Source organism: Pelodiscus sinensis, chromosome 1, assembly GCF_049634645.1.
Source record: "Pelodiscus sinensis isolate JC-2024 chromosome 1, ASM4963464v1, whole genome shotgun sequence".
Classification (NCBI taxonomy): domain Eukaryota; kingdom Metazoa; phylum Chordata; order Testudines; family Trionychidae; genus Pelodiscus; species Pelodiscus sinensis.
Genome location: NC_134711.1, coordinates 90,323,702 through 90,344,750, shown reverse-complemented (window position 1 = coordinate 90,344,750; position 21,049 = coordinate 90,323,702). Strand labels below are relative to the sequence as shown.

Below are 21,049 nucleotides of genomic sequence, written 5' to 3'. Positions count from 1 at the left end.
TGGCACCCTATGTGGTTACCTCTGATACAGCGGTAGCAGTGTGGTGTAGCAAGGGTTTCCTCGGGAATGAAGCCAGAGTGCACTGGCACTGCCCCCACCTGTGAGGACTATAGAATAGTCAACTAACCGATAAGAATTCATGAGGTAACTTGACTATTTGATTAACCGATATTTAACATCCGTACTTTGCAAGTCAGGCGGCTTCTTATTATTCCAGGCTATCTAAAAACTCAGGAGGCTAAGAGTACATTGGTTTACCATTTTATAATTTAAGGTTATTTTCACAACCATGGGAACTAGGAACAGTATTTCCTTTTCTTTAATAAAAGGAAAGCTGAGCAAGGAACAAATCTCTGAAGCCAAGGAATCTTGGCAAATTGCTGCTGAATACATACCTTTGATTCAGGGTCCATGAATCAAATTAGAAAATTTCCACCTTAAACTGATATAGGTCTAGAGTTAGTCAAGAAGTAATCCTTGGTTCCCAGAAAATAGCTACAAAGTGGAATTTAAATAGCGCAGATCCCTATTGTACTTGGTCTTTGCCTGCTTCTTAATGTGGAGTCAGAGAAATGGGCAATTCTGTTTGTGAAATAAGTGTAATACCTGATCACCTCAGCTACTTGCATTGTAGTTTCTGTTTAGCAAAGAGAGGTTAAAGTCCTTTGCAGTGTTTCTCTGCGTAATATGAATTGGCAGTCCCTGATGTAAATAGCTCCAAGTCACATGATCTGAGGGTCAGTGTCTTGCATGTGTGGAGTAATGACACAGTTTTTATATAGATTTCATTTCTGCTTGGTGCCCTGAGTGATCTTTCAGTATTCTTAACAATGACTTTCTAAAGCCCTGTCTATTCTAGAACCTAATTTTCTAGATCACTGTTGAAAATAGCTTTATAGTAATTAGATCATTTTCAGTACTGGTTCAGAAAGCATGAATGAGGCTTGGTAAAAATTTCATGTTGACCAAAATACACAGCAATTCAGTTAAAAATAGTAACCCAAATATTTTTCTAGACATTTTATACTATGTGAAATTTAAATTTGCCTGCAGAATGTAGTGGTGGTGGTCTATAAAAATCAGTAGATCATAGTTCATCTCTCCTGAGTGCTAAAAAGGGTGGTGGATTTTACCATTTCTTCCTATACTTTTTTTATTTGAAGGCTGGTGCTTTCTTTCCTCTTCGCAGCTGTAATGACGGACTGGGATTCCTCATCCTCTGCTGCTAATTAATGAGAAGATATGGAGTTTTCTGGTCTTGTCTATACTGCTGCTTTATTGCGCTGTAACTTTCTTGCTCAGGGTGTGAAACCCTCCTGTCCCCCGAGTGCAGCAAATTATAGTGCTGTCAAGTGCCAGTGTAAACAGGCTCCCACTGGCTGGGAGCCACGCTCCCATCACTCTTAGCTACTCTATTTGTGGAGGTGGTTTACCTACTGTGCTGGGAGAGCTCTCTTCCAGTGTTGGTGCTGTGACCACGCTGCTGTGTTGAAGTGCTGCTGTGACTGCACTTTAAACTACAAGTGTAGACAACCCTCTGCATTAAAAGATGAGGAATTCTAACTCTTTCTGGCAACTGGCAGGAGTACCTTTCCCTCCTTCCTTACCCGTCCTGTTTGTATAGCTGATAAAGCATCATGTTTCTTGTGTTTATAATTTTAAAATCATAAATGTGTTAGTCACTTTTGGAATATCCTAATCAGGAAAATGAGATTTTTTTTTTTCTTCCCTCCCCCTCCCCCCATGGCTATGTCAGTACTTGCTTTCTGTGACATAGCTTTAGGCATTCTGGGGCCTATTGAGTGTAGAGCAAGCTTACAGTTGCTTTGTTGGAATTGTTCCGGCACATGAGTCAGTACTGGGATTCAAACTAAATTCCTTGTTGTCAAGCATTTACCCACTTAGCAATAAAATATTTGAGCCTTGATGGCAGCAAAGACCCCTTTTTTTAGTTTCCCGAGGGAGTGCTCCTAGCCAGAGATTGTTAGTATGAAAACCACATCCCAGAATGCTTTTAGTTAATTCCAGAAGCTGAGAGGAAAAAAAATCAGTTTGACAGCTAGTTCCATGACAGAATGGCTTATTGCTTCACCATGTTGCTCATTAGCTATAAGCTGTAGCCATCCCATATAATTGAATTTTAAAAACCTGCAACCTGTTCGTTCATATCTCTGCAGTAATCTCTTTCTTTTGTATAGTGCTTGAACTAATGCAACTGGAACAATATCACTAAATTGCACAGAGCTGTTCTGCGTCTGTGTTGCTGTTAGCTGCCTATTTAAAAACATTTTTAATTAGAAAGAGATTGGTTGCATATTTTCATACCAGTCTGGGAGAGTGTAGGGTAATGCAAAGAAAACTGGTTGCCCTGAAATCTGAATTATTTGAAAGTGATTTTTGGTAAAGCCCATCTATGTGGTGATAATGTTACACTGTTCCTCCTTCAGCTTAGCATAAATATCCATCATATAGTCCAAGAGTCCATTCTTCCCATGTAGGCATATGGCACATTAAGAGTTTTTTAGCTTGTAGAATTTACTACTTTTTTGTGTGTGCATGTGATTTAATGCCCCAGACCCTGCAGTAGAAACTAGGGATGTTATATAATGTTTATTTTAGTAATTGTGTAGCTACAAAAAATTTGTTCAGTTACATGTTTACTAAAATACTCTCCAGGAATGGGGATAGCAGCCTGTGAGCTCCCAGATCCTGGCCCCATCCCAGGGAGTTCCCTGCCACTCTATTCTCCCCATGGACAGAGGCTATTCTGTAGCAGCAGTCCCTGTCTGTGGGGGGTCTGAGCATTCACGAAGTGCATGTCAGTGGTAGCAGCTTACCTGTGTTGTCGAGGGGTCCAGGTATATATATCTCTGGAAGACTGGCTGGTCAAGGGCCATTCACAGTGCAAGGTCCAGTGAGACGTCACTCTCCTCCTCTCCATGTGTCATTGTCTTTGACTCCTGGCAAATAACAAAAATTATCGTTCGTTCCAGCACAGAGAATTAAATTAATCAGAGCGGTACCCAACTCTTCTACAGGAAACCCCCTTGTTACGACAGCCCGAGTTGCAAGCTCCCCCCCCCCCCCACACACACACACACTTATGACCATTTTTGTAAGTGCAGAAGGGACCGAAAACCTCCAATTTACGTCCTCGGCCCCCATTTACGATGACGCACTGTGCTTATTGTAAATGCAGATTAGAGTTACAACCCCTCCCCCCCGACTTGTGATGCTTCCCCAGGAACTGATCGCGTCACACGTCAGGGGCTGCCTGTACAGCCACAGTATTCCTCCCTTGGGACAGATTCAAAGCATTGCAGGGCCTAGTTTGGTGATTCTCTCTCTTGCCCCTCTGACAATGACGAGGGCCTGTCTTCGCATCCTCAGCCACATGGCAGCATGTACATATGTAGTGCTTTTTGCGAGCCTCAAGATGTATCCACTCCAGCTTTGGGTGGTGTCAGTGTACTCCCCAGTGCAGCAGCCACTCAACCGTGTAGTTGTGGTACTGTCACACATCTCTACTGCTTACAGTGGTGCACAGAACTACATAATCTCTTTGCTAGCGTCCCCTTCAACTAGCCCCAGCAGTTGGTGCTGGAGTGGAGAGTTTGCCTCAGATTGCTTCAAACTCAAGGCCAGTGGCTCCAGAATGAGAGTCCTCCACGTAAACGTGAGGGAGTTCAGGGTGGTCAGAAACGCATGCAGAGTGTTTTTACCCCACCTTCATGGGCATAATAGTCCATGTTCTCACATAACATGCAAGGAGGAAACTACTCTGTGTCCCTCTGTGAGGAGCAATCTGACTGTGGGGCTTCTGTGTCCTCTACCACATCTCACTGAAAGCACTCCACCTTCCTAGAGTTCGCAACTTAATTGTGGACAGTCTGAGCAGTTTTCTCATCTCCCCACAACAGGTCTGCTCCAGAATGGTTCTAGAAGAGGGCTCTCTTTCTGATGCCTTTCTTTTCCCTTGGACATGCGGTCTCGTACGCATTCCATCTGTTCCAGTTAATTGGCATAATACTCCAGAAGATCAGGCAGGACTCAGCACAGGTGATAATAATCACACCAGCTTGGCTGCACCAACACTGGTTTGGCACCCTCGTGAGCTGCTTGCAGCAGGCCCCTCATCCACTGTTGCATCACCTGGCCCTTTTGTCCCAGGAATATGACCCTCTTCTTCACCTGGACCTTTGGCCACTCCACCTCATGGTGTGGCAGCTCAGTGGTTGAGCCAGCGGGAGATGGCATGCTTAGCAGAGGTGCAACTTGTCTTCCTTAGAGGTGCAACTTGAAAACAGCCTTCAGCCAGATCACCCTATGTGGTGAAGTGGAAGCCGTTTTTGGCCTGTGTGTCCCATAAAGGGGTCATCCCCACCAAAGCACCAGTATAGCTGATCTTTAACTATCTTTTATACTTGAAACAAGAAGGTCTCGCTCTTGCCACTGTCAAAGTGCATTTCGCTGCAGTTTCCTTCCATCCACCGATCCAAGGTACTCAGTTTTCTCACATCATCTTGTGAATTGCTTTTTGAAGGGCCTGGAAAGGTTATTCCTGCTAGTCCCAGCCCCTCTTCCTCAATGAGGGCAGAGGCCTGTGGGAATAACTTCGTCCTTGCTAGGTTTACTGGTCCTCCATTTGAGCCACTGACTTCCTGCTCCCTTGCACTGCTGTTGCTTAAGGTGGCTATTCTTGTTGCCATTACCTCAGCCTTTGTGTTCTACCTGGACAGAACAAAGCTCTGTCCTAAGTCCATCTAGCTGTTCGTAGCCTATGTGGATAGGATGAAAGGCCATCCTGTATCATTTCAGAGGATATCGAGAGATTACCACCTGCATCTGCACATGCTATGAGCTAGCAGGCATTCTGGCCCCAGACTTGTTCAAGGTTCAATTAACCAAAGCCTACATCTCGTCCTTCAAGTCTCTATCCAAGACATCTGTCACGCTGCAACATGATTCTCAGTGCACAACTTTGCAGCCCACTATGTGATTATGCATCATGCTAGGAACAATGGGTAAAGCTATGTTGCAATCTGCATGTTCGTGAGTTGCCTGCCCACCTCCACAGATACTGTTTGCAGTCACCTATGTTGAATGGACATGAGCAAGCACTTGAAGAAAAGCCACAGAAACATTACCCGTTTCTGTAACTAATGTTTTTCGGGATGTGTTGCTCCTGTCCATTCTACCTCCACTCCTCTGTTGGAGTTTCCCAGCAAAAACGGACGGAGGGGCCTGGAAACGCCCTTTATAGTGGGGTATGTGCACGCCACTGTAGGGTGCGCTGGTCTCAGTCCCCTTTAGGTATTGCCGAGGGGAAAATTACCTCAGTAATTGCAGAGGTCCCATTTTCCTTATGTCCTCTTATGACATCAGCTCTTTAGAGAGCACAATTGGCAATCTCTTCCAAAGGGAGAGTTTGCAGGTTGATGTCTGTGACACACCCACACTGTTAGCATATGTTGCCTGAAGTGCGTCTGAGCGTGCCGTATTATGCAGGACAGTGTAAGATGCATCTTTTGTTCAGGTTTTCTATGGCTATCAGGCTGTGAAATCCCTGTCTAATTCTCCCAGTCAGAGTGGGTGTGGGTGGGTGTGTGGTATTGTAGCATCAATATTATTTTAAGGCTCTCTGCTTGTAACATTCTCTCCTCTCATACTTCTGTACCTCAACACCTGTTCCATAAAAATACATTATGGTACTCTACCATTGACACTTTTTTTAGTGTGCAAAATTGTTTTTTCAAAAAAGAAACTTGGTTGTGGCAGGGAAGCATATTGATGTGGGATTCCAGGGGAATGAGAAAGTTTTGTTCCATTTTTAAGCAAGCAAAATTGAGAATAAAATAAACTGGTAGCTCATTCCACCTCCCTTACAATCATGAATTTTTACCTATGCAATTGCTTTCCTTTATAAGTAGGGTCAATTTCAGGGTCAGAGGATTTTCAAAATAACAGATTTCACAATTTCAGTTGCTTAAATTTGAAATTCCACAGTGTTGTAATTGTAGGGCTCCAGACCCAAAAAGGATGGTCTGTGTGTGTGGGGAGGGGGTATGAGATTGCAAGGCTATTGAAGAGGGTGTTGTGGTACTGTTGCCCTTACTTCTATGCTGCTGGTGGCACTGCTTTCAGAGCTGGGCAAATGAAGAGTGGTAACTATGGACCGAGAGCCTAACTCCAAAGCCAAATGCTCAACTCTGAAGGCAGTGCCCCCCAAGCAGCAGTGCAGTAGTAAAGAAGGCAGTACAATATCATGCCATCCTTACTTCTGCAATGCTACTTTCTGGCTGCCCAGCTCTGAAGGCAGTGCCGAAGTAAGGGGGTGGCTATGTCACAACATCCCACCTGCGACTCCCTTTTGGGTCAGGACTGCCAATTTCAGAAATGCTGGTCCCTGTGAAATTTGTATAGTATCGAATAAAGGCACACACAAGACCAGATGTCATGGTCCATAATAAGTTTTTCATGTCCATAAATTTGGTAGAGCCCTACTTATAAGGAGGATAAACTTTAAAAAATCATTTTGGAAGTGAGGGGTTGCGTATCTTTGGAAGGAAGTTTGTCTTTCTCTTCTACCTACTGTGATCTAGTGATGATATATTTTTCTTTTGTTTTTTTTTTCAGGTTTTTGTTTTTGCACTGAATGTAGCCAGGACGGATCCTTGTGGGCTTTAGCAGCCCTAGGAAACTGTCAAAGGTAAAATTATTCAAACAGTAACATTTACTTGGCATTTTAGGAGTCTAGAAGCAGAATTAACCTATACTAACCTTTAATTGACTGGCATAGCAATGCTCCTTGGGGTACGTCTAGACTACATGCCTCTGTCGCCAGAGGCATGTAGATTAGGCTACCAGACATAGTAAAATGAAGTGGCGATTTAAATCGCCGCTTCATTTAAATTTACATGGCTGCCGCGCTGAGCCGACAAACAGCTGATCAGGAGGTTTACCTGGGTGGTCGACAAATACCTTTGATGTCGCCACCCGCGCGTCCAGACTATCGCGCTGAGCCGACAAACAGCTGATGAGCTGTTTGTCGGCTCAGCGCAGCAGCCATGTAAATTTAAATGAAGCGGCGATTATTTAAATCGCCGCTTCATTTTACTATGTCTGGTAGCCTAATCTACATGCCTCTGTCGCCAGAGGCATGTAGTCTAGACGTACCCTTGGTGGCGTAGAATCCTTCTTTCACTCTTATTTTGTGGGAGGAGTTGGGTATAAGATTTTGATGATTGCTTAACAATTTTAATGTTTGTTGAATAAAGATGTGTACTCTGGTGTTTTTTTGGCAGAGTTCAATTGTGGTAAGAGTATCAGCCTTTTAGAACAGTGAATACTTAATCCCATCTCATAATAAGAAAGTTAGATATTATGTAATTGAATAGTCGTGTAACTGCATCAAATGTTAGTGGTTACACGATTATTTGATAGATCCCGGGGGTGGGTCTGGCAGCCAGTGTGCTCCTGGCCCCACTTCCAGGGAGCCTGCAGCTATCCCACACTGCTGCTCTGTATTAGAACGTGGCACAGAGGCTTAGGGCTGGGGATTTTTACTCTTTCTCTCCTGTTCCCCATTGACTTACCTCTTTGCTGCCTAGTACAGGCATCTGAAATAACATGCGCCTTTGCTGCTGGGGGGGTGGTGAGTTCACTGTTCTTGTGGCTTCCTTTTGCTCCTCTACCAGAAAGTCAAAGAAATCGGTGGGAAACATGAATTCTGCCTGTGGGCAGTGGTGCAGAATTTTTCCAGGGAACAACGTTCTCTCTTAATTTTATTATGTGCATCAAGATTAGTGCAGATGTGCACCACCAATAGAAATACATACTAGTGGCTATGAGTGCTCTGCTCATCAGTGAGGTGGCACCTGAATCTCTCCTGGGCAGCCACCCAAATGCTCAGCTTACAGAGAACACTGCCAGGGAGTAGTGTGTTTCCATGCACTTCTCCCATTTTTCTCAATAACCATCAGCTCCATCTTTAAAATGTGGAAATAGTTGTTTCCTTTTTTTATATATAAAAGAAAGTCTGAGTCTCTGACCTTCAGAACATTGTAACAATTTGTTACAATATAAAAAGTTAGTTCTTGATGCAGTTTATTTCCTTAATGTCGCCCCAGGAGCGGAGCTGAGTGGTGCTCCCTCACTGATCCCCTTGTAGTTTGGCCTGGACCCCATCTGTGTCCCCAGTGGTCCTCTATCCCTCTCCTCCAGGTGAACATGTCTCATACGTTGGGGACCTCTATCCTAAGGTAAGAATTTGCAGGTCCAGTAGGATCACTGTCAAGCTGACAGGGTTTTTTTTATTAGCCTAGTAACCAGGGGAAAGTTCTTCTATACTATATTTGTAAAGCTGGCTTTTTTGTATTTGTATTTAGATTATTAGAATCTTATTGAGCTCCAGTCTGTAATTATTCCTTGCTGCGCACACCTTTTTTATGAATGAGTGAATACAATGACTATGTAAATTCTCAGACATTTCCTTCTGACACTTTTAAATAAAAAACAAATACTGATGTGCGCCTGCTGGACACATTGTTCTTTTTAGAAAGAAAAATTGTCATCTTGCCCTGAATGACAGCTATTGACTGAGGCCTGGCCAATTGCATATAGTATATTATCTGGTTAAAGGCCAAGGCTTTCAGTATTATCGTGTTATATGACACTCCAAGAAAGAATGTTGAAGATGGCAAACCATTTTTTGGGTATTTTAAAATTTGTTTTCCTTCCCTTTATTTCTTCTAGGCACTATTTTGCATTTCTGCAGTTTTGCACAGATTCTGTTCCCATGCAAACCGATGAGGGAGAAATACTGGAGGAAGGCAGTCCCAAGGTCAGTGAGATAATGCAAATAACATTACTTGAGCAGGAGGTTTCTTGTTGAGACAGGGAATAGACATTGCAAACACTAACTTCTGAAATGATTGTATTTAAAAAGTAGAATTGAGCAAATCTAGTATTAATACTGCATTTATCCTATAAATACCTTACAGGAAATGTCCAAAGGGGAAAAAGAGGAAGTTCCTTTAAAAAAACAAAAAAAAAACCCAAAACTTTTCAATAATACTAGCCTTTTTACTGAAACTGGAAGGCCCTAAAGATTAGTGTGAAGATTCCCTGGTTCCACTTTAACCCGATTAATGCATTAGACTATTGGGTGATCAGGTCCCAAAATCACCATATACGTATTGCAAGTGGATCCATGTGCCAGAATTCTGATTCTTAAAAATTTCCTATTCTTGACATCTCACATTTTTGTGTCTTTGGATTTATTCCACAAAAGTCACATCTTAGCACGATACCCTCTGTGGAAGTAACTAATTTCAGAAATGCACTGAGAACCTAACTTGTTGCTAGAGTAGTAATGCATGTAATTGACCCAGGTGAATACCTTTCTTAGAAGATTATTGCTAATTTAGAAAACTCGGTAGAGGGATATGAAGGGATACAGGATAGTGCCTTTTAGCTACTTCTTTTATCTTAAAATTCAGGTGTTCCAATATTACAAATGACCTTTTGTGTAAATACATGGTATACTATCAAAATGTTGCACAGGTGGTTAGCTGTATTTCACTGTCCTAAAAATTATAATCTTTACTGAAAGACAGTTTAATATTCACTTTGCTGCAAGCATGTGTAAATAAGTCAACCAAAACCAAATTCGTATTAGCTTGTTTGTGCTATATATTAGGTACCAACTCCCAGTGTAGACCAGGCCGAAGTCTATACAAGACAACCCTATTGAGGATTGAATAAATCAGTCTAACTTTTTCGATCTTTATTATTCCATTGAGACACATTCTTATGTTTTTTCTTCACATATTTGCATACATTAACAGAATAACAAATTATCTGAGCTATACATGTACCTCAAGGTGATGGTCTGTTAGTACAAAGAGAGTTGCTATGGTGATTCTCTGGAATTTCTTGGAAAATGCCTGGGACAAAAAGCTTTTAAATGGTTTTGGGAGGAGGGAGAGCTGAACTTCACAGTTACAATGAAAACCATAGCAGGTTCCAAACTGTTGTTAGAACAGCAGTGCGTGTAATTGACCCAGGCAGCTGAATGCCTTGCACAGAGAGATTTTGCCAGTTCAGAAAATTCATTGGGGAGGTGTAAAGGGAAACAGGATAGTGAAATTAGTTACTAATTCTAGAAACACTCTAGCTTTCTATGTGATGAGCACAGTCATGAATGCATATTTTTCAACAAAGTAAAAGAATGTTTCTGTGTGTTTTAGGCTTTTGGGAACGCATGAGGAGGCTGACTTGTGTGTGAGAAATATCAGAAATGGGAAAAACACATTAGCATATCTAGGCCCTCTTCCCATCATACATTGGGCTATATTGTTTGCTAAAATAGTGCTTTGTCTCATTTCATTTTAAATGATTGTAGGTATGAGCCTTTCTTCCCTTCCATTAGGAGACATTTTTTTAAAATTCAGTTGATATTTGATTTAACTTTTCCTCTCAATTTCAATCTGCTGTTATCTCAGTTGTATCATCTTGTACACATTAAACTTTTCTGTGGTATTTATAAATATTTGGATAACTATTTTCTCTGATTTCAATTTTGTATTCTAGGTGAACCATGCATGTTGTTTAGTTACATGTATGCAGGTATAAAGGAACAATTTTTAAATTTATAAGAAAAAAGTAATTTCAAAGAACAATAAGTGTGTCCTGGGGGAAACAAAGTGGATTATATATGGCTCTTTGTTCTGTGGATGTTAACGGCTAGTCGGCTAATGGTTTAACTGATAAGTGATTGTTTATTGATTTACGTCCTGGTTAACTGCAACAACCCCATCTCCCCCCGTGCATGCTCTTCATTTAAAACTTGGACTGGCAGGCTGGCTCAGTCCCAGCCCACCAGTCAGAGTTTTCAATGAGGAGCATGCAGGGGAGCCACCTGCCACCTTACACAGTGCAGGATGGCAGCAGCTCCTGTCCACAGCCAGTTTTAAACACACTTCCCTTGTGGACTGGCTTCTATCTGATACAGAGGCAGCAGCGTGGTGTGGCAGGGGGTTCCCCGGGAGTGGAGCTGAAAGCGTACTGGCTGCCAGCCATCCCCTCAGTGGGAGGGTGATCATCAAGTAAATGCTAAGAAATTTAGTGGTTACATGATTATTAAAATAACTGCTATCTAGCATCCCTACTTCGTTCATTACTGCTTTGGTCTTGTCAGGCTCATTCTTAGTGTTCTGGATAAATGTTTTCTTCTAAAATCATGGCAGAGTATCTAGCCAATGTCTACACTTGTTCAGGATTGCTTCTGCCTTCCTTGTCGTCCCCTCCCCCCCAAGCATTCAGTTACAAATAAAGGCAAATATGTAACACTTACGGAGGATACGTGCAAATTTAGACCATAGTTTTGGCTACTTTGTTTTTCTTCCCTTCTTTGATGAAATCTTTGTATTCATGTTTGGCATCTTTAGGATCCTTTCATTTCTTCCAACCATCCAAAACATTGCACATTGTAACCATCATTTTTCTGACTAAAAATAACTCTTCTGAGCCCATAAATAATGGTCCTTTAATTTCTAGATTGGTCAGTCTTCTGGCACACTCCTCTTCCTGTAGGTTTGAAGAAAGGACTGTGTCGTGTGGCAGTGCAGAGCGTATTACATGCACTGTTTGTTTTTCTTTGAAACTACAATACTAAAGTTGCTTCAAATGAGGCTACAATGCAGCAGTTCATGGAGCTAACAGCTAGTGGACTTTAGACTAGTTTTACACCCATATAACTTTTAATTAGTTCAGTGAAGATATTCTTGATTTACCCCAGTGTGTGCATGAAATCAGAATCAGGCCTCTCTTGTTTGGCACCTGGTTAAGATATTAGTTCATACTTCTAGACAAGCTTTTTGTTCTTACCACAGCACAAATGAAACAAAGGTATTGTAGCAGAGCAAGGTGAAGGGTCCAGAAGGAGTAGGAGATATCTGGAGCTTTCTGCCCTTGGAGTGCTATGGAGGAAATGAATTTGTGAGGTCAGAATGTTAATTGGCTGTATCTGGTATAAGGACCAGCAGTGAAATGGTTAAATGTTGACATTTTATGTTACTGTCTGATTCATAGCTAATTAATTGAGGCAGAGAAAAATGTATGCTTGTCTGCTGCCGCTTGCTGCAAGCTCAGGAAGACTCATGGCATTTGGTTAAGCTTAATTCTCCTTGTCTGAGGTGATTTAACAGCTATCATGCTGTATATTTTTTAAAAAATGAAAACTTATATGTCAGAGGTATATTTTTGAGGAATAATGATTTCGCAGGATTCTGAGGGTAGATTGGACTTATTTGAAAAATCAATTTTTAATGAGACAGGAAAAATACAGTGAATAATTCATCTTAATTGTGACCTTAAGAAATCCCTGCTATTCCAGTCCTGGACTCCTCCTGCAACTCTGCCAGGTTGACAGTAGGGATCTTAACTATCGTTTAGTTGTATAAACATGTAACTGTTGGAAATTCTAGAGGTTACACGTTTACACATGGGGGGGGGGGCAGGCTTTTAAGCCAGCTCCCCACAAACACTGGCTCCTGCCTGTTCCCTCCCTGCTAAAGAAGCAACAGTGTATGGAGTAGGCAGCTCTGCGGGAGCTGATATGCATGGGAAGCTGGTTTGAAAGCTGCTTCCCACATGTACCAGCTCCCGCCTGCTCCCCTTATTTCTATGCTGCCGCTGCCTGTCTATCAGAGACAGCAGTGTGGGGGAAGGATGGTGGCAGGCGGCTCTGCAGGAGTCGGTGCTCGTGAGGAGCTGGCTTTTAAGCTAGCTCCCCGCAGCACCAGCTCTTGCCTGCCCCTACCCTCTCCTCTCCCCCATGCTTCTGCCTCTGTGGGAGGTGGGGGGAGGCGGTTCTGCAGAAGCTGGCATGCTCAGAGAGCTGGCTCCGAGGAGGTGCCTGCCTTCCACCCTTGTTGCCTCCCACAGCAGCAGCAGTGCAGGGAGGAAGGGCAGGCAGGTGCCAACATGCACGGGGAGCCAGCTTAAAAGCTGGCTTTTCGTGGGCACCAGCTCCAACTGCCCCTTACTGCCTCTGCAGCAAGGGAGGGGGTTGTGTCTAGTCGATATGATTAACTGATAAGCCCAGGCTCATCGTGTAATTGTCCACATGCTTACATCCCTAGTTGACACCTGTGACGTACTCTTATTCTAATCTAATCTTGTCTTCAGCAAGTATCTGGAGCATAGTGGCCAGTGTATTTATCTCTTTTTTCACTCAGTGACTTACAATATGCCAGGTGACCTGCTAAAAAGAGAATTCAACCACACTCTATTGGACATTCCACAATAGAATGTAAAATGTTTCACATGAAAAGTCAAACTCATAAAATTTCCCTCGTGTGTAGTATGGTCTTGTGCTAACTGCCAACCTTAATGGTTTAAGTCTTGCCCCACATGTGATAGGCTCATTCACTCGGTTAATGCCCTTTATGCCTGGAGAAAAACACATCTCCATTACGATGCTCTTATAAAAAAAACTCATGAGTCAGTTGATGTGCACGAAGCTACATCTTCACCTACTTGAGCAATTGATGTGTGCCTCCTCAGATCCAAAAGAAACATCCACCACCAAAGAATCCAGAGTCAACAAATGCTCTTTTGAGCAGCCACTATCGTGTGTGTGTGTGGGGGGGGGGGGAGGGGGGCAGAAAAAGGAAGGCATGGAAGAATGCTCCATTTAAATGGACAATGGTCAGATTAATGCCTGCCATCCTAGCACTGAGGCTGTTGGCATTCGCAGCATTCCTCTCCAGTCTTGGTTCCTTAATGATATTTAGCTAAAGATTTAGACATCCTAAAGCTCAATGCTACTAGACTGGCTTTCCCTGTTTGTTCTCTGAAATTCAGTAGTGCAAATCTTCACAGACAAAAGCAGTACAAAAAGAAACATAATCCATCAGATTCTGGAGTTGGTGCCATCAGAGTGGGGTGACTGCGAGGCATTTCATGTCACAGGACTTACTGAGCAGACAATCTTTAATTGGTCCCTGCATGATTCTGTAGTAGAGCTGATATTCAGTCTTTGGGGATGTCCCTGAAAGACCATGAACAACACATGTCAGAACTTCTGCTCCAGATGTAGACTGAGAACAGGATAATTACCAGATGCTTTTCTCCTGCAGCGGAAGGGAGGCCTTCTTTTCACCCTTCCCCATTTCCCTGTTTCCCAGGGTGATCTCCAAGATCAAGAAGCATGGTTGTGGTCATTGTCATTGGCCTGTATTGGCTGAGGCACTTCTGACTGGCAGATCTCCTCTTACAATCCATTCAGTCTTTGATCCAGTTCTCTTCAGCACTTTTCTAGTCAAGTGGAAAAGGTTCTTTATTTGTTCTGTGCAAGGGCACCCCTCCGCTGCAGTCCTCAGTTCCCTTTATACTGGACCACTTAGTCTACTTAGATGAGACTGCCAGCCCTTGTTATTTTATCAGTGTCCAACTGGTAGCTATTTCTGCTTTCCATCCAGGTGCAGTGGGGTGGTTGGTATTTGGTAAGCCCATGCTTGGATGCTTCCTTAAAGGGCTAGAAAGACTGTACCCCCAGTTGTGGCAGATAGTCCCCCCCATGAGACCTTACCCTGGTCCTTTTGAGACTCATTGGGCCACCTTTCGAACCTTTAGTAACTTTTTTGATTTACCTTTTGGTCTCTCTTTGACAGCCAAAAGTCTGTTGTAATGATAACCCTGTGTATGAGAGACCAATTTTTCATATATAATAGTATTTTGACTTCAGTTTTAAACTTTATACACACTCACATGCACATTTCACATATATAGGAAAAATGTGACTTGCTGTATTTGATCAGTTGGCTGATTCAGTGCAGCAGAGCAGCTGTGGCCAACCTGTGGCTTCCAAGCCACATGCAGCTCTTGCCCCCCAAAAGTGCGTCTCGCGAAGCTGTTCCTACTTCCCTCCCCCCCCCCCCCCACATGGTCCTCACCCCTCCCCCGCCGGCTTCCCTGTGCTTACCGGGTCAGAGCTGCGGGGTTTTAAAAAAATGGTGCCCAAGATGGCGGCCATCTTAAAGGGGCAGCCCGCCTTTTTTTAAAAATGCAGAACACAGAAGTTCTTATCAACTAATTGAATAGTCGATGGAAATCCCATTGACTATTTGATTAATGAAAATTTAACATCCCTATTCAAAACTTGCTGGTTTTATTTTTGTTTTCTTGTAAGAATTTGAATTGGTTGGAGGACCCCTGTCTGCTCTTAGCCGAGTTCCTGCTAGGCCTTAGTATCTTGTGGAGCTTCTCTAGGTGATGTAAGTCTGTGCTTTTCTCCTTTTTGACATGGTCAGAAAATGATCTTTTTGTTAACATTGTATCAGGATCAGGAGCACGGCCAATATCTGTCATGTTGCGCTGATGTTTCCGGTAGTTTTCCAGTGTTAGTGCCATATATATGGAGAAAAAGCCAGTGTAAAAATCAAGGTTTTTAAATGAACCTAACATATGAGATGTAATAACTGTTTTCAGGACAGATGGAAGTCTGATTTAACAGGAAGACTGAATCCCTTTACACTCAGGCTGTATCTGCACTATGCAGCTTTTAGCAATACTGTACTGGTGAAGCCATGCCACTAAAAGGCACATGCAGCATAGCCACTGTTTGTTGGCAGAAGAGAGATCTCTCGCTGACAAAGCGCTCTTCATACTGATGCTTTTTGTCCACAAAAACTTTTGTCTTGTGGGATTTGTATGTTTTTTAACACCTTTGAACAACAAAGGTTTTGCTGACAAAAATCCAGTGTATAACAAACCCCGTGAGGTATTTCTATGTCTGCCTCAAAATAATAGAGGAAAGGAAGTGCCTTTGCTTCATTATACAGATGAGTTAATACTAAGAGCCTATCATTCTTTCAGTTTTATGGAAGCCTCCTGTTCATTTAAAATTAGAATTAATTTAATTTTGTACTGAAGAACAGCTCTTTGGATTATACAACTATTTTTGCTTTAATTTTAAGAAAATATATTTATGCCATTGAATGCATACTCAGACTCTTTCCAGTAGATGCCTCGGTTTATTTTAAAAAAATCAAACAATTACTGAATTACATGTTTGTGTTTGATCGTGGACTATTTTTGTCCAGCTGTTCAGGATTACTGTGCAGACAATACTTCTATTCTATAGTTCTCAATTGTTTCTTTGTCATAAAATTTCACAGGAGGAAACTAAAATTTCCAATTAAAATAGTAATATCTGTAGTGTATTTCCAGCACTGGCAGGAGACATTTTTGGTTGTAACAGTAAGGCTATTAATCAACAAAGTTTAAATTGTATTTTCTGATAACTGCTGTCATCTTTTTCATGCTTGTTAATGGTTATCATTTAAACAAATTCATAGTAAGAATTTGAGATCTGTAAGGGGAGTGGGACACTTTAGTGTCTACAAAGTACAATACTTTGATATGTATCAGTGTGTTTCTGGATTGTGTTGATCCTCTGGGATTGTAGGAAAAGAGGGAAAAAATGCAAGTTCAAACCATTTGTTGATTCAGTCTGGCTTAAATTTTTAAGAGTGGAGCCTTCTAGTATCTGTAAACAGAATGCCAGCTCAGTTTTTGTGATGGTAGTGTAATACTTCTATTAGGGAAGGCGGAGAATGGTACTTCTGCTGCACTATTGGCAGTTGTATGAATGTCTCATCATTCAGTTTTATCATAAGTATTTACAAAATAGATTTCAGCTGAAGACACAGAGAAGTGTTAACTGAAACTGATGACTTGAGGCAGCTTTTTCGATGTACTCTCTACAGTTGCCATTTTTCAAGGCAGATGAAAGTATTAACCAAGAATAGTAAATATTAATATAAATATATTAATTTGCCCCTACTGTTGTTTTGATTCTCTACTGTGCTGTACATCAAGCCCTCTTGAGAAACTTTCCTGTAAATCTTTGTTGCTGCTTTTTTTTCCTCCCCAGTTACCCACCTGTTCTCATTTATCAGCCTGTTGCATTCCCTCATGTTATTGCTTTCCTGTCCTTACACCTTTGCTTTACTAATATTACTACCATTCTGGTATCCAAGTGGAATCCTGGAGTTAAGACTGGGTTGCTTTTGATTTTTATTATTTTTAAAGTGCTGTTCAGGATTTTCTCTCTGATTTTGTGTAAAACAAAAACTATTTACAGGCCATTTAAAGTGTTGGAGCTGAAAGAATATATTAACCCATATTTAGGTATTTCTTATGGCTAAGTCAGTATGGTCATTTTATATATCTATATGTGGTAAAACACACACAGAAGATTAGCCTTCTTAACATTTGTAATTTTTTATAGTTGTGAAATTGCAAATTATGGCATTTGTAAACCAAAGTTTAGAAATTTTTGGGGGAATATATCTGAGAAAACAGTTTTGACACCTTGCTGGGCTGATATTTAGGAAGATGGAGACTGAACTAATCATATAGCATTATCAATAATAAATGCAGAAAAGGCAGAAGTGTTCAGTAAATATTTCTGTTCAGTATTCTGTGTAGTATAGACGCAATAAATCAACCGCCGAGTGCTCTCCTGTCAACTCTGGGAACTCCACCAGAATGAGAAGAGTACTGGTAAGTGGAGTCAGTGGGAGAGCATCAGCTGTTGACTCCACCATGACAAACCGAAGTACATCGACTTCACTATGTTATTCACATAGCTGAAGTTGAGTAACTTAGAAATACGATCTGTGGCAGTGTGGACAAGGCCTGGGGATATACACTTTAATATACTCAAAACTGCCTTCACCAAACAAGGACATTCCATCTGAGAAGTTGGTTGTGTCATGGAACGGGCCACCCATGTACTCTGAGAGAACCTTTCATACACAAATAAAACCCCCTCCAGTTGTACACCCCTTGTTGTCCCCTACCACCCAGTGCAGAAACCATATGGAATATCATCAGATAGCTACAACCCATACTTGATGGAGACTGTATTCTGAATCTGAAAGGAATCTTTCCTGGACCCTTCTCCTTCTTGGCTTCAAAAAACCCCTCAGCCTCTCCAAACTCATCAGAAGTAAGCACCTCGCAGATTAGAACAAACCAACTCAAAGTAGTATCAGACCCCGCAAGAACAAGATGCAAAAACTGCTATAATGATGATCATCCTTCTCTTCCCCCCCATCTTTCAAATTTCATAGGTTCTTCATATGCATATTGCAATATGTGGTTTACTTCATTCAGTGTGCAAGTGCCCCAGTAATAACTATTTGAGTGAAATATACAATTGCTACGCCTTCGAAAGAACTCTCAAAGGAAAAGGATAAAGGACAAAAACACCTCATCACCTAAGGGTTAACACTTTTCACACAACGATCACTCCATATCAGCCCCCTCATCCTTAATGGAAACTTGTACAACACTTTAAAAAATGAGTCTGGGAGCTTAAATTCATAACTTTTAGTGTCTAACAAAATCATGGACTAAATAGAGACACTTGGAATTTTTGCTTATTAAAGCAGTTAACTCACTAACAACCCTTTTTTCCCCCATGCTCCCAAGGATTGGAGATGTGTTAATGGGCCACTTCACCATGAATGATCCCTTGAAATATGTTAACTACTTCAACTAAACAATCTGTTCCACTGTTTGTTTAGCTGAGTGTTTCCCAAATCTGAAGAAGAGTTCTCTTGAGAGCTTGTCTCTCTCTTCAACAGAAGTTAGGCAAATAAAAGGTAGTTCTCTTCCACCTTGTTTCTGTCATGGGACTGACATGGCTACAACAACTATGCATAGTTCTCAAAAAGTAACTGAGAATTGTCATTCCAGTGGGGTCCTGCAGGGATGAATATCTGTTCTTGGCCCTATGCTATTTAATATCTTTATGGTGACCTGGAAGAAGACATAAAATCATCACTGATAATGTTTGCAGATGACACACAAATTGTGGGAATGGTAAATAACAAAGTGGACAGGTTACTATCTAGAATGCTTGATAAATTGGCACACCGGAAATATGCTTTTTATTATGCCTAAATGTCTACATTGGGAACAAAGAACTTAAGCCATACTTACACTATGTGGATTGAATCCTGGGAAGCAGTACCTCTGAAAAAGATTTGGGAGTTGTGGCTGTTAATCAGCTGAACAGGTGTTTGCATTATGATGCTGTGGCCGAAAGATCTGATGTGACTAAAGGATTCATAAATAGAAGAATGTGAGATTGGACTTGAAAGGTTATTTTATCTCTGTTTGGTGTCAGTGAGAAATACTGTCTAATTCTGGTGTCCACAATTGGAGGAAGACTTTAATAATTTGTAGAGTTCAGAGAAGAGTCATGAGAATGATTAAAGAATTAGAAAAAATGCCTTACTTTGGAAGACTCCGGGAGATCCGTTTGTTTAGTTTAGCAAAGAGAAGGGTGGTGACTTGATTACCATCTGTAAGTGTGAACATGAGGAACGAATATTTAATAATGGGCTCTTCAGTATAGCAGAAAAAGATATAACATGATCCAGTTACAGGAATTTGAAACTAGACAAATTCAGACTGGAAATAAAATATAAATATTTACTGTTAACAGTAATTACCGTCTTTTAGCATATATAACCCGTGGGTTATACACGTTTTTACAAGCCCCTCCCCTTCCTCTCCCCGCAGCGTATACATGTCCACGGGGCATACAAGTTTATTTTTACTCGCCTGTGCTGCGGTCTCTGTTTTCTCTCCCCCCCCCCCCCCCCCCCCCCCACCTGGAGGAGGGTGGGTTGTGCCTGGCTGCAGCTGCGCAAAGCTTGGTCATGGGTGCGGCTTCCTTCCCGCAGGCTGGTTGGCCAGCTTGCCTGGGCTGCGCTCTCCATTCCCCTGGCCCGGAGGAGGGTGGGTTGCGCCTGGCTGCAGCTGGGCATGCAGCTCCCCTCCTGTAGGCCGGCCAGCTCGCCTGCGCTGCGCTCTGTTTACCCTGCTGGCAACCAGTATGTGCAGTCACCTTAAAGTAGCATATATAACCCGTGGGTTATACACGTCCATGGGTTATCTAAAACTTTTTTTACTCATTCAGGAAAAGCTGCGGGCTTTGCACAGGTGCGGGTTATACATGAGTGCGGGTTATGTACGCTAATTTACGGTAATTATTGGAACAATTTACCCAGAGGGTGGGTGGGGTGGGTGTGTGTGTGTGTGTGTGTGTGTGTTATTCCGTAGACAATTTTAAAATCAAGACGAGATCTTTTAGAGAATCATCCCTAGGAATTATTTTTGGCACTATGCAGGAAGTCAGACTAGATGGCCACAATGTTCTTTTCTGGTTTTAGAGTTTATGAATCTCCTCTCATCTCTTGTGAGCTTGAATATCACTTTATAGAGGAAAATCTCATAAATACTAGTGCTTTTATTAGTTTGGCCAAGCAGATTGCAAAAACCATTTAGGGTGGTAGAAAGGTGCATAAAATTTAAGGAATTTAATTAAGTAAACAGAACTTAGATTGAGTATTGGTGACTTTCTCAGTGGTCCCATCTATTATGCTGGGAAATAGTCTTGCAAGTGGAGTGGTAGAAATCATAAAATGTGAGTCATTTAAAACTGGTATAGCTGGAACACTAGTAAATTGTTTCCCATGGGATAGCTTGCACTGAGATGGATATAATATATAGATGGATATGTCCTAGTCCAGCAGGGCTTTTCATTCCTAATGTTTGATAAGTTATATGTGGACATTGCACCAGTGAGCAGTGAAATGTTTGCTTTAGAGGACATTCAATAAGAGGAAGCTGCCACATATGGAGAACCTCTATAGCGGCACCTATAGCGTCTTTGGTACTGAAGAGCCATAAACATGTGCTACTGACATCTCCTTCGTCGGTACCACGGGTTGTGTCAGCACCACAGATCGTAGCAGGAGCTGCACTGCAGGCACCGAGACCACTGCCGTTCACCACTGAGGGGGACCTTTGAATATCCTCAGTACTGACAACACCTTTATTTGGCACTGATGGCACCCCCGCATCAGGCAGTTTCCTGCACTTGCTCACTCCACCCCGCCCCTATGAGCGATGATGAAGACTCAGTAATGAGGTCGCTCTCTCTGAGACATTTATCCCCTAA

General features: G+C 42.0%; 1 protein-coding gene across 7 annotated transcripts in view; it reads left to right on the top strand.

Moving 5' to 3' along the window:
• TNRC6B (trinucleotide repeat containing adaptor 6B) overlaps nt 1–21,049 on the top strand; it is a 259,188-nt gene that overhangs the window by 24,241 nt on the left and 213,898 nt on the right. For 6 of the 7 annotated variants that reach the window (XM_075912508.1, XM_075912457.1, XM_075912600.1 and 3 more), the window contains 2 exons: nt 6,637–6,709; nt 8,755–8,842. In XM_075912508.1, the coding sequence (XP_075768623.1) occupies nt 8,798–8,842 (45 nt within the window). In that variant the 5' untranslated portion in view covers nt 6,637–6,709; nt 8,755–8,797. Of the gene's footprint in view, nt 1–6,636; nt 6,710–8,754; nt 8,843–21,049 lie in introns of those variants that run through there. The other variant, XM_075912916.1, reaches the window with a different exon arrangement.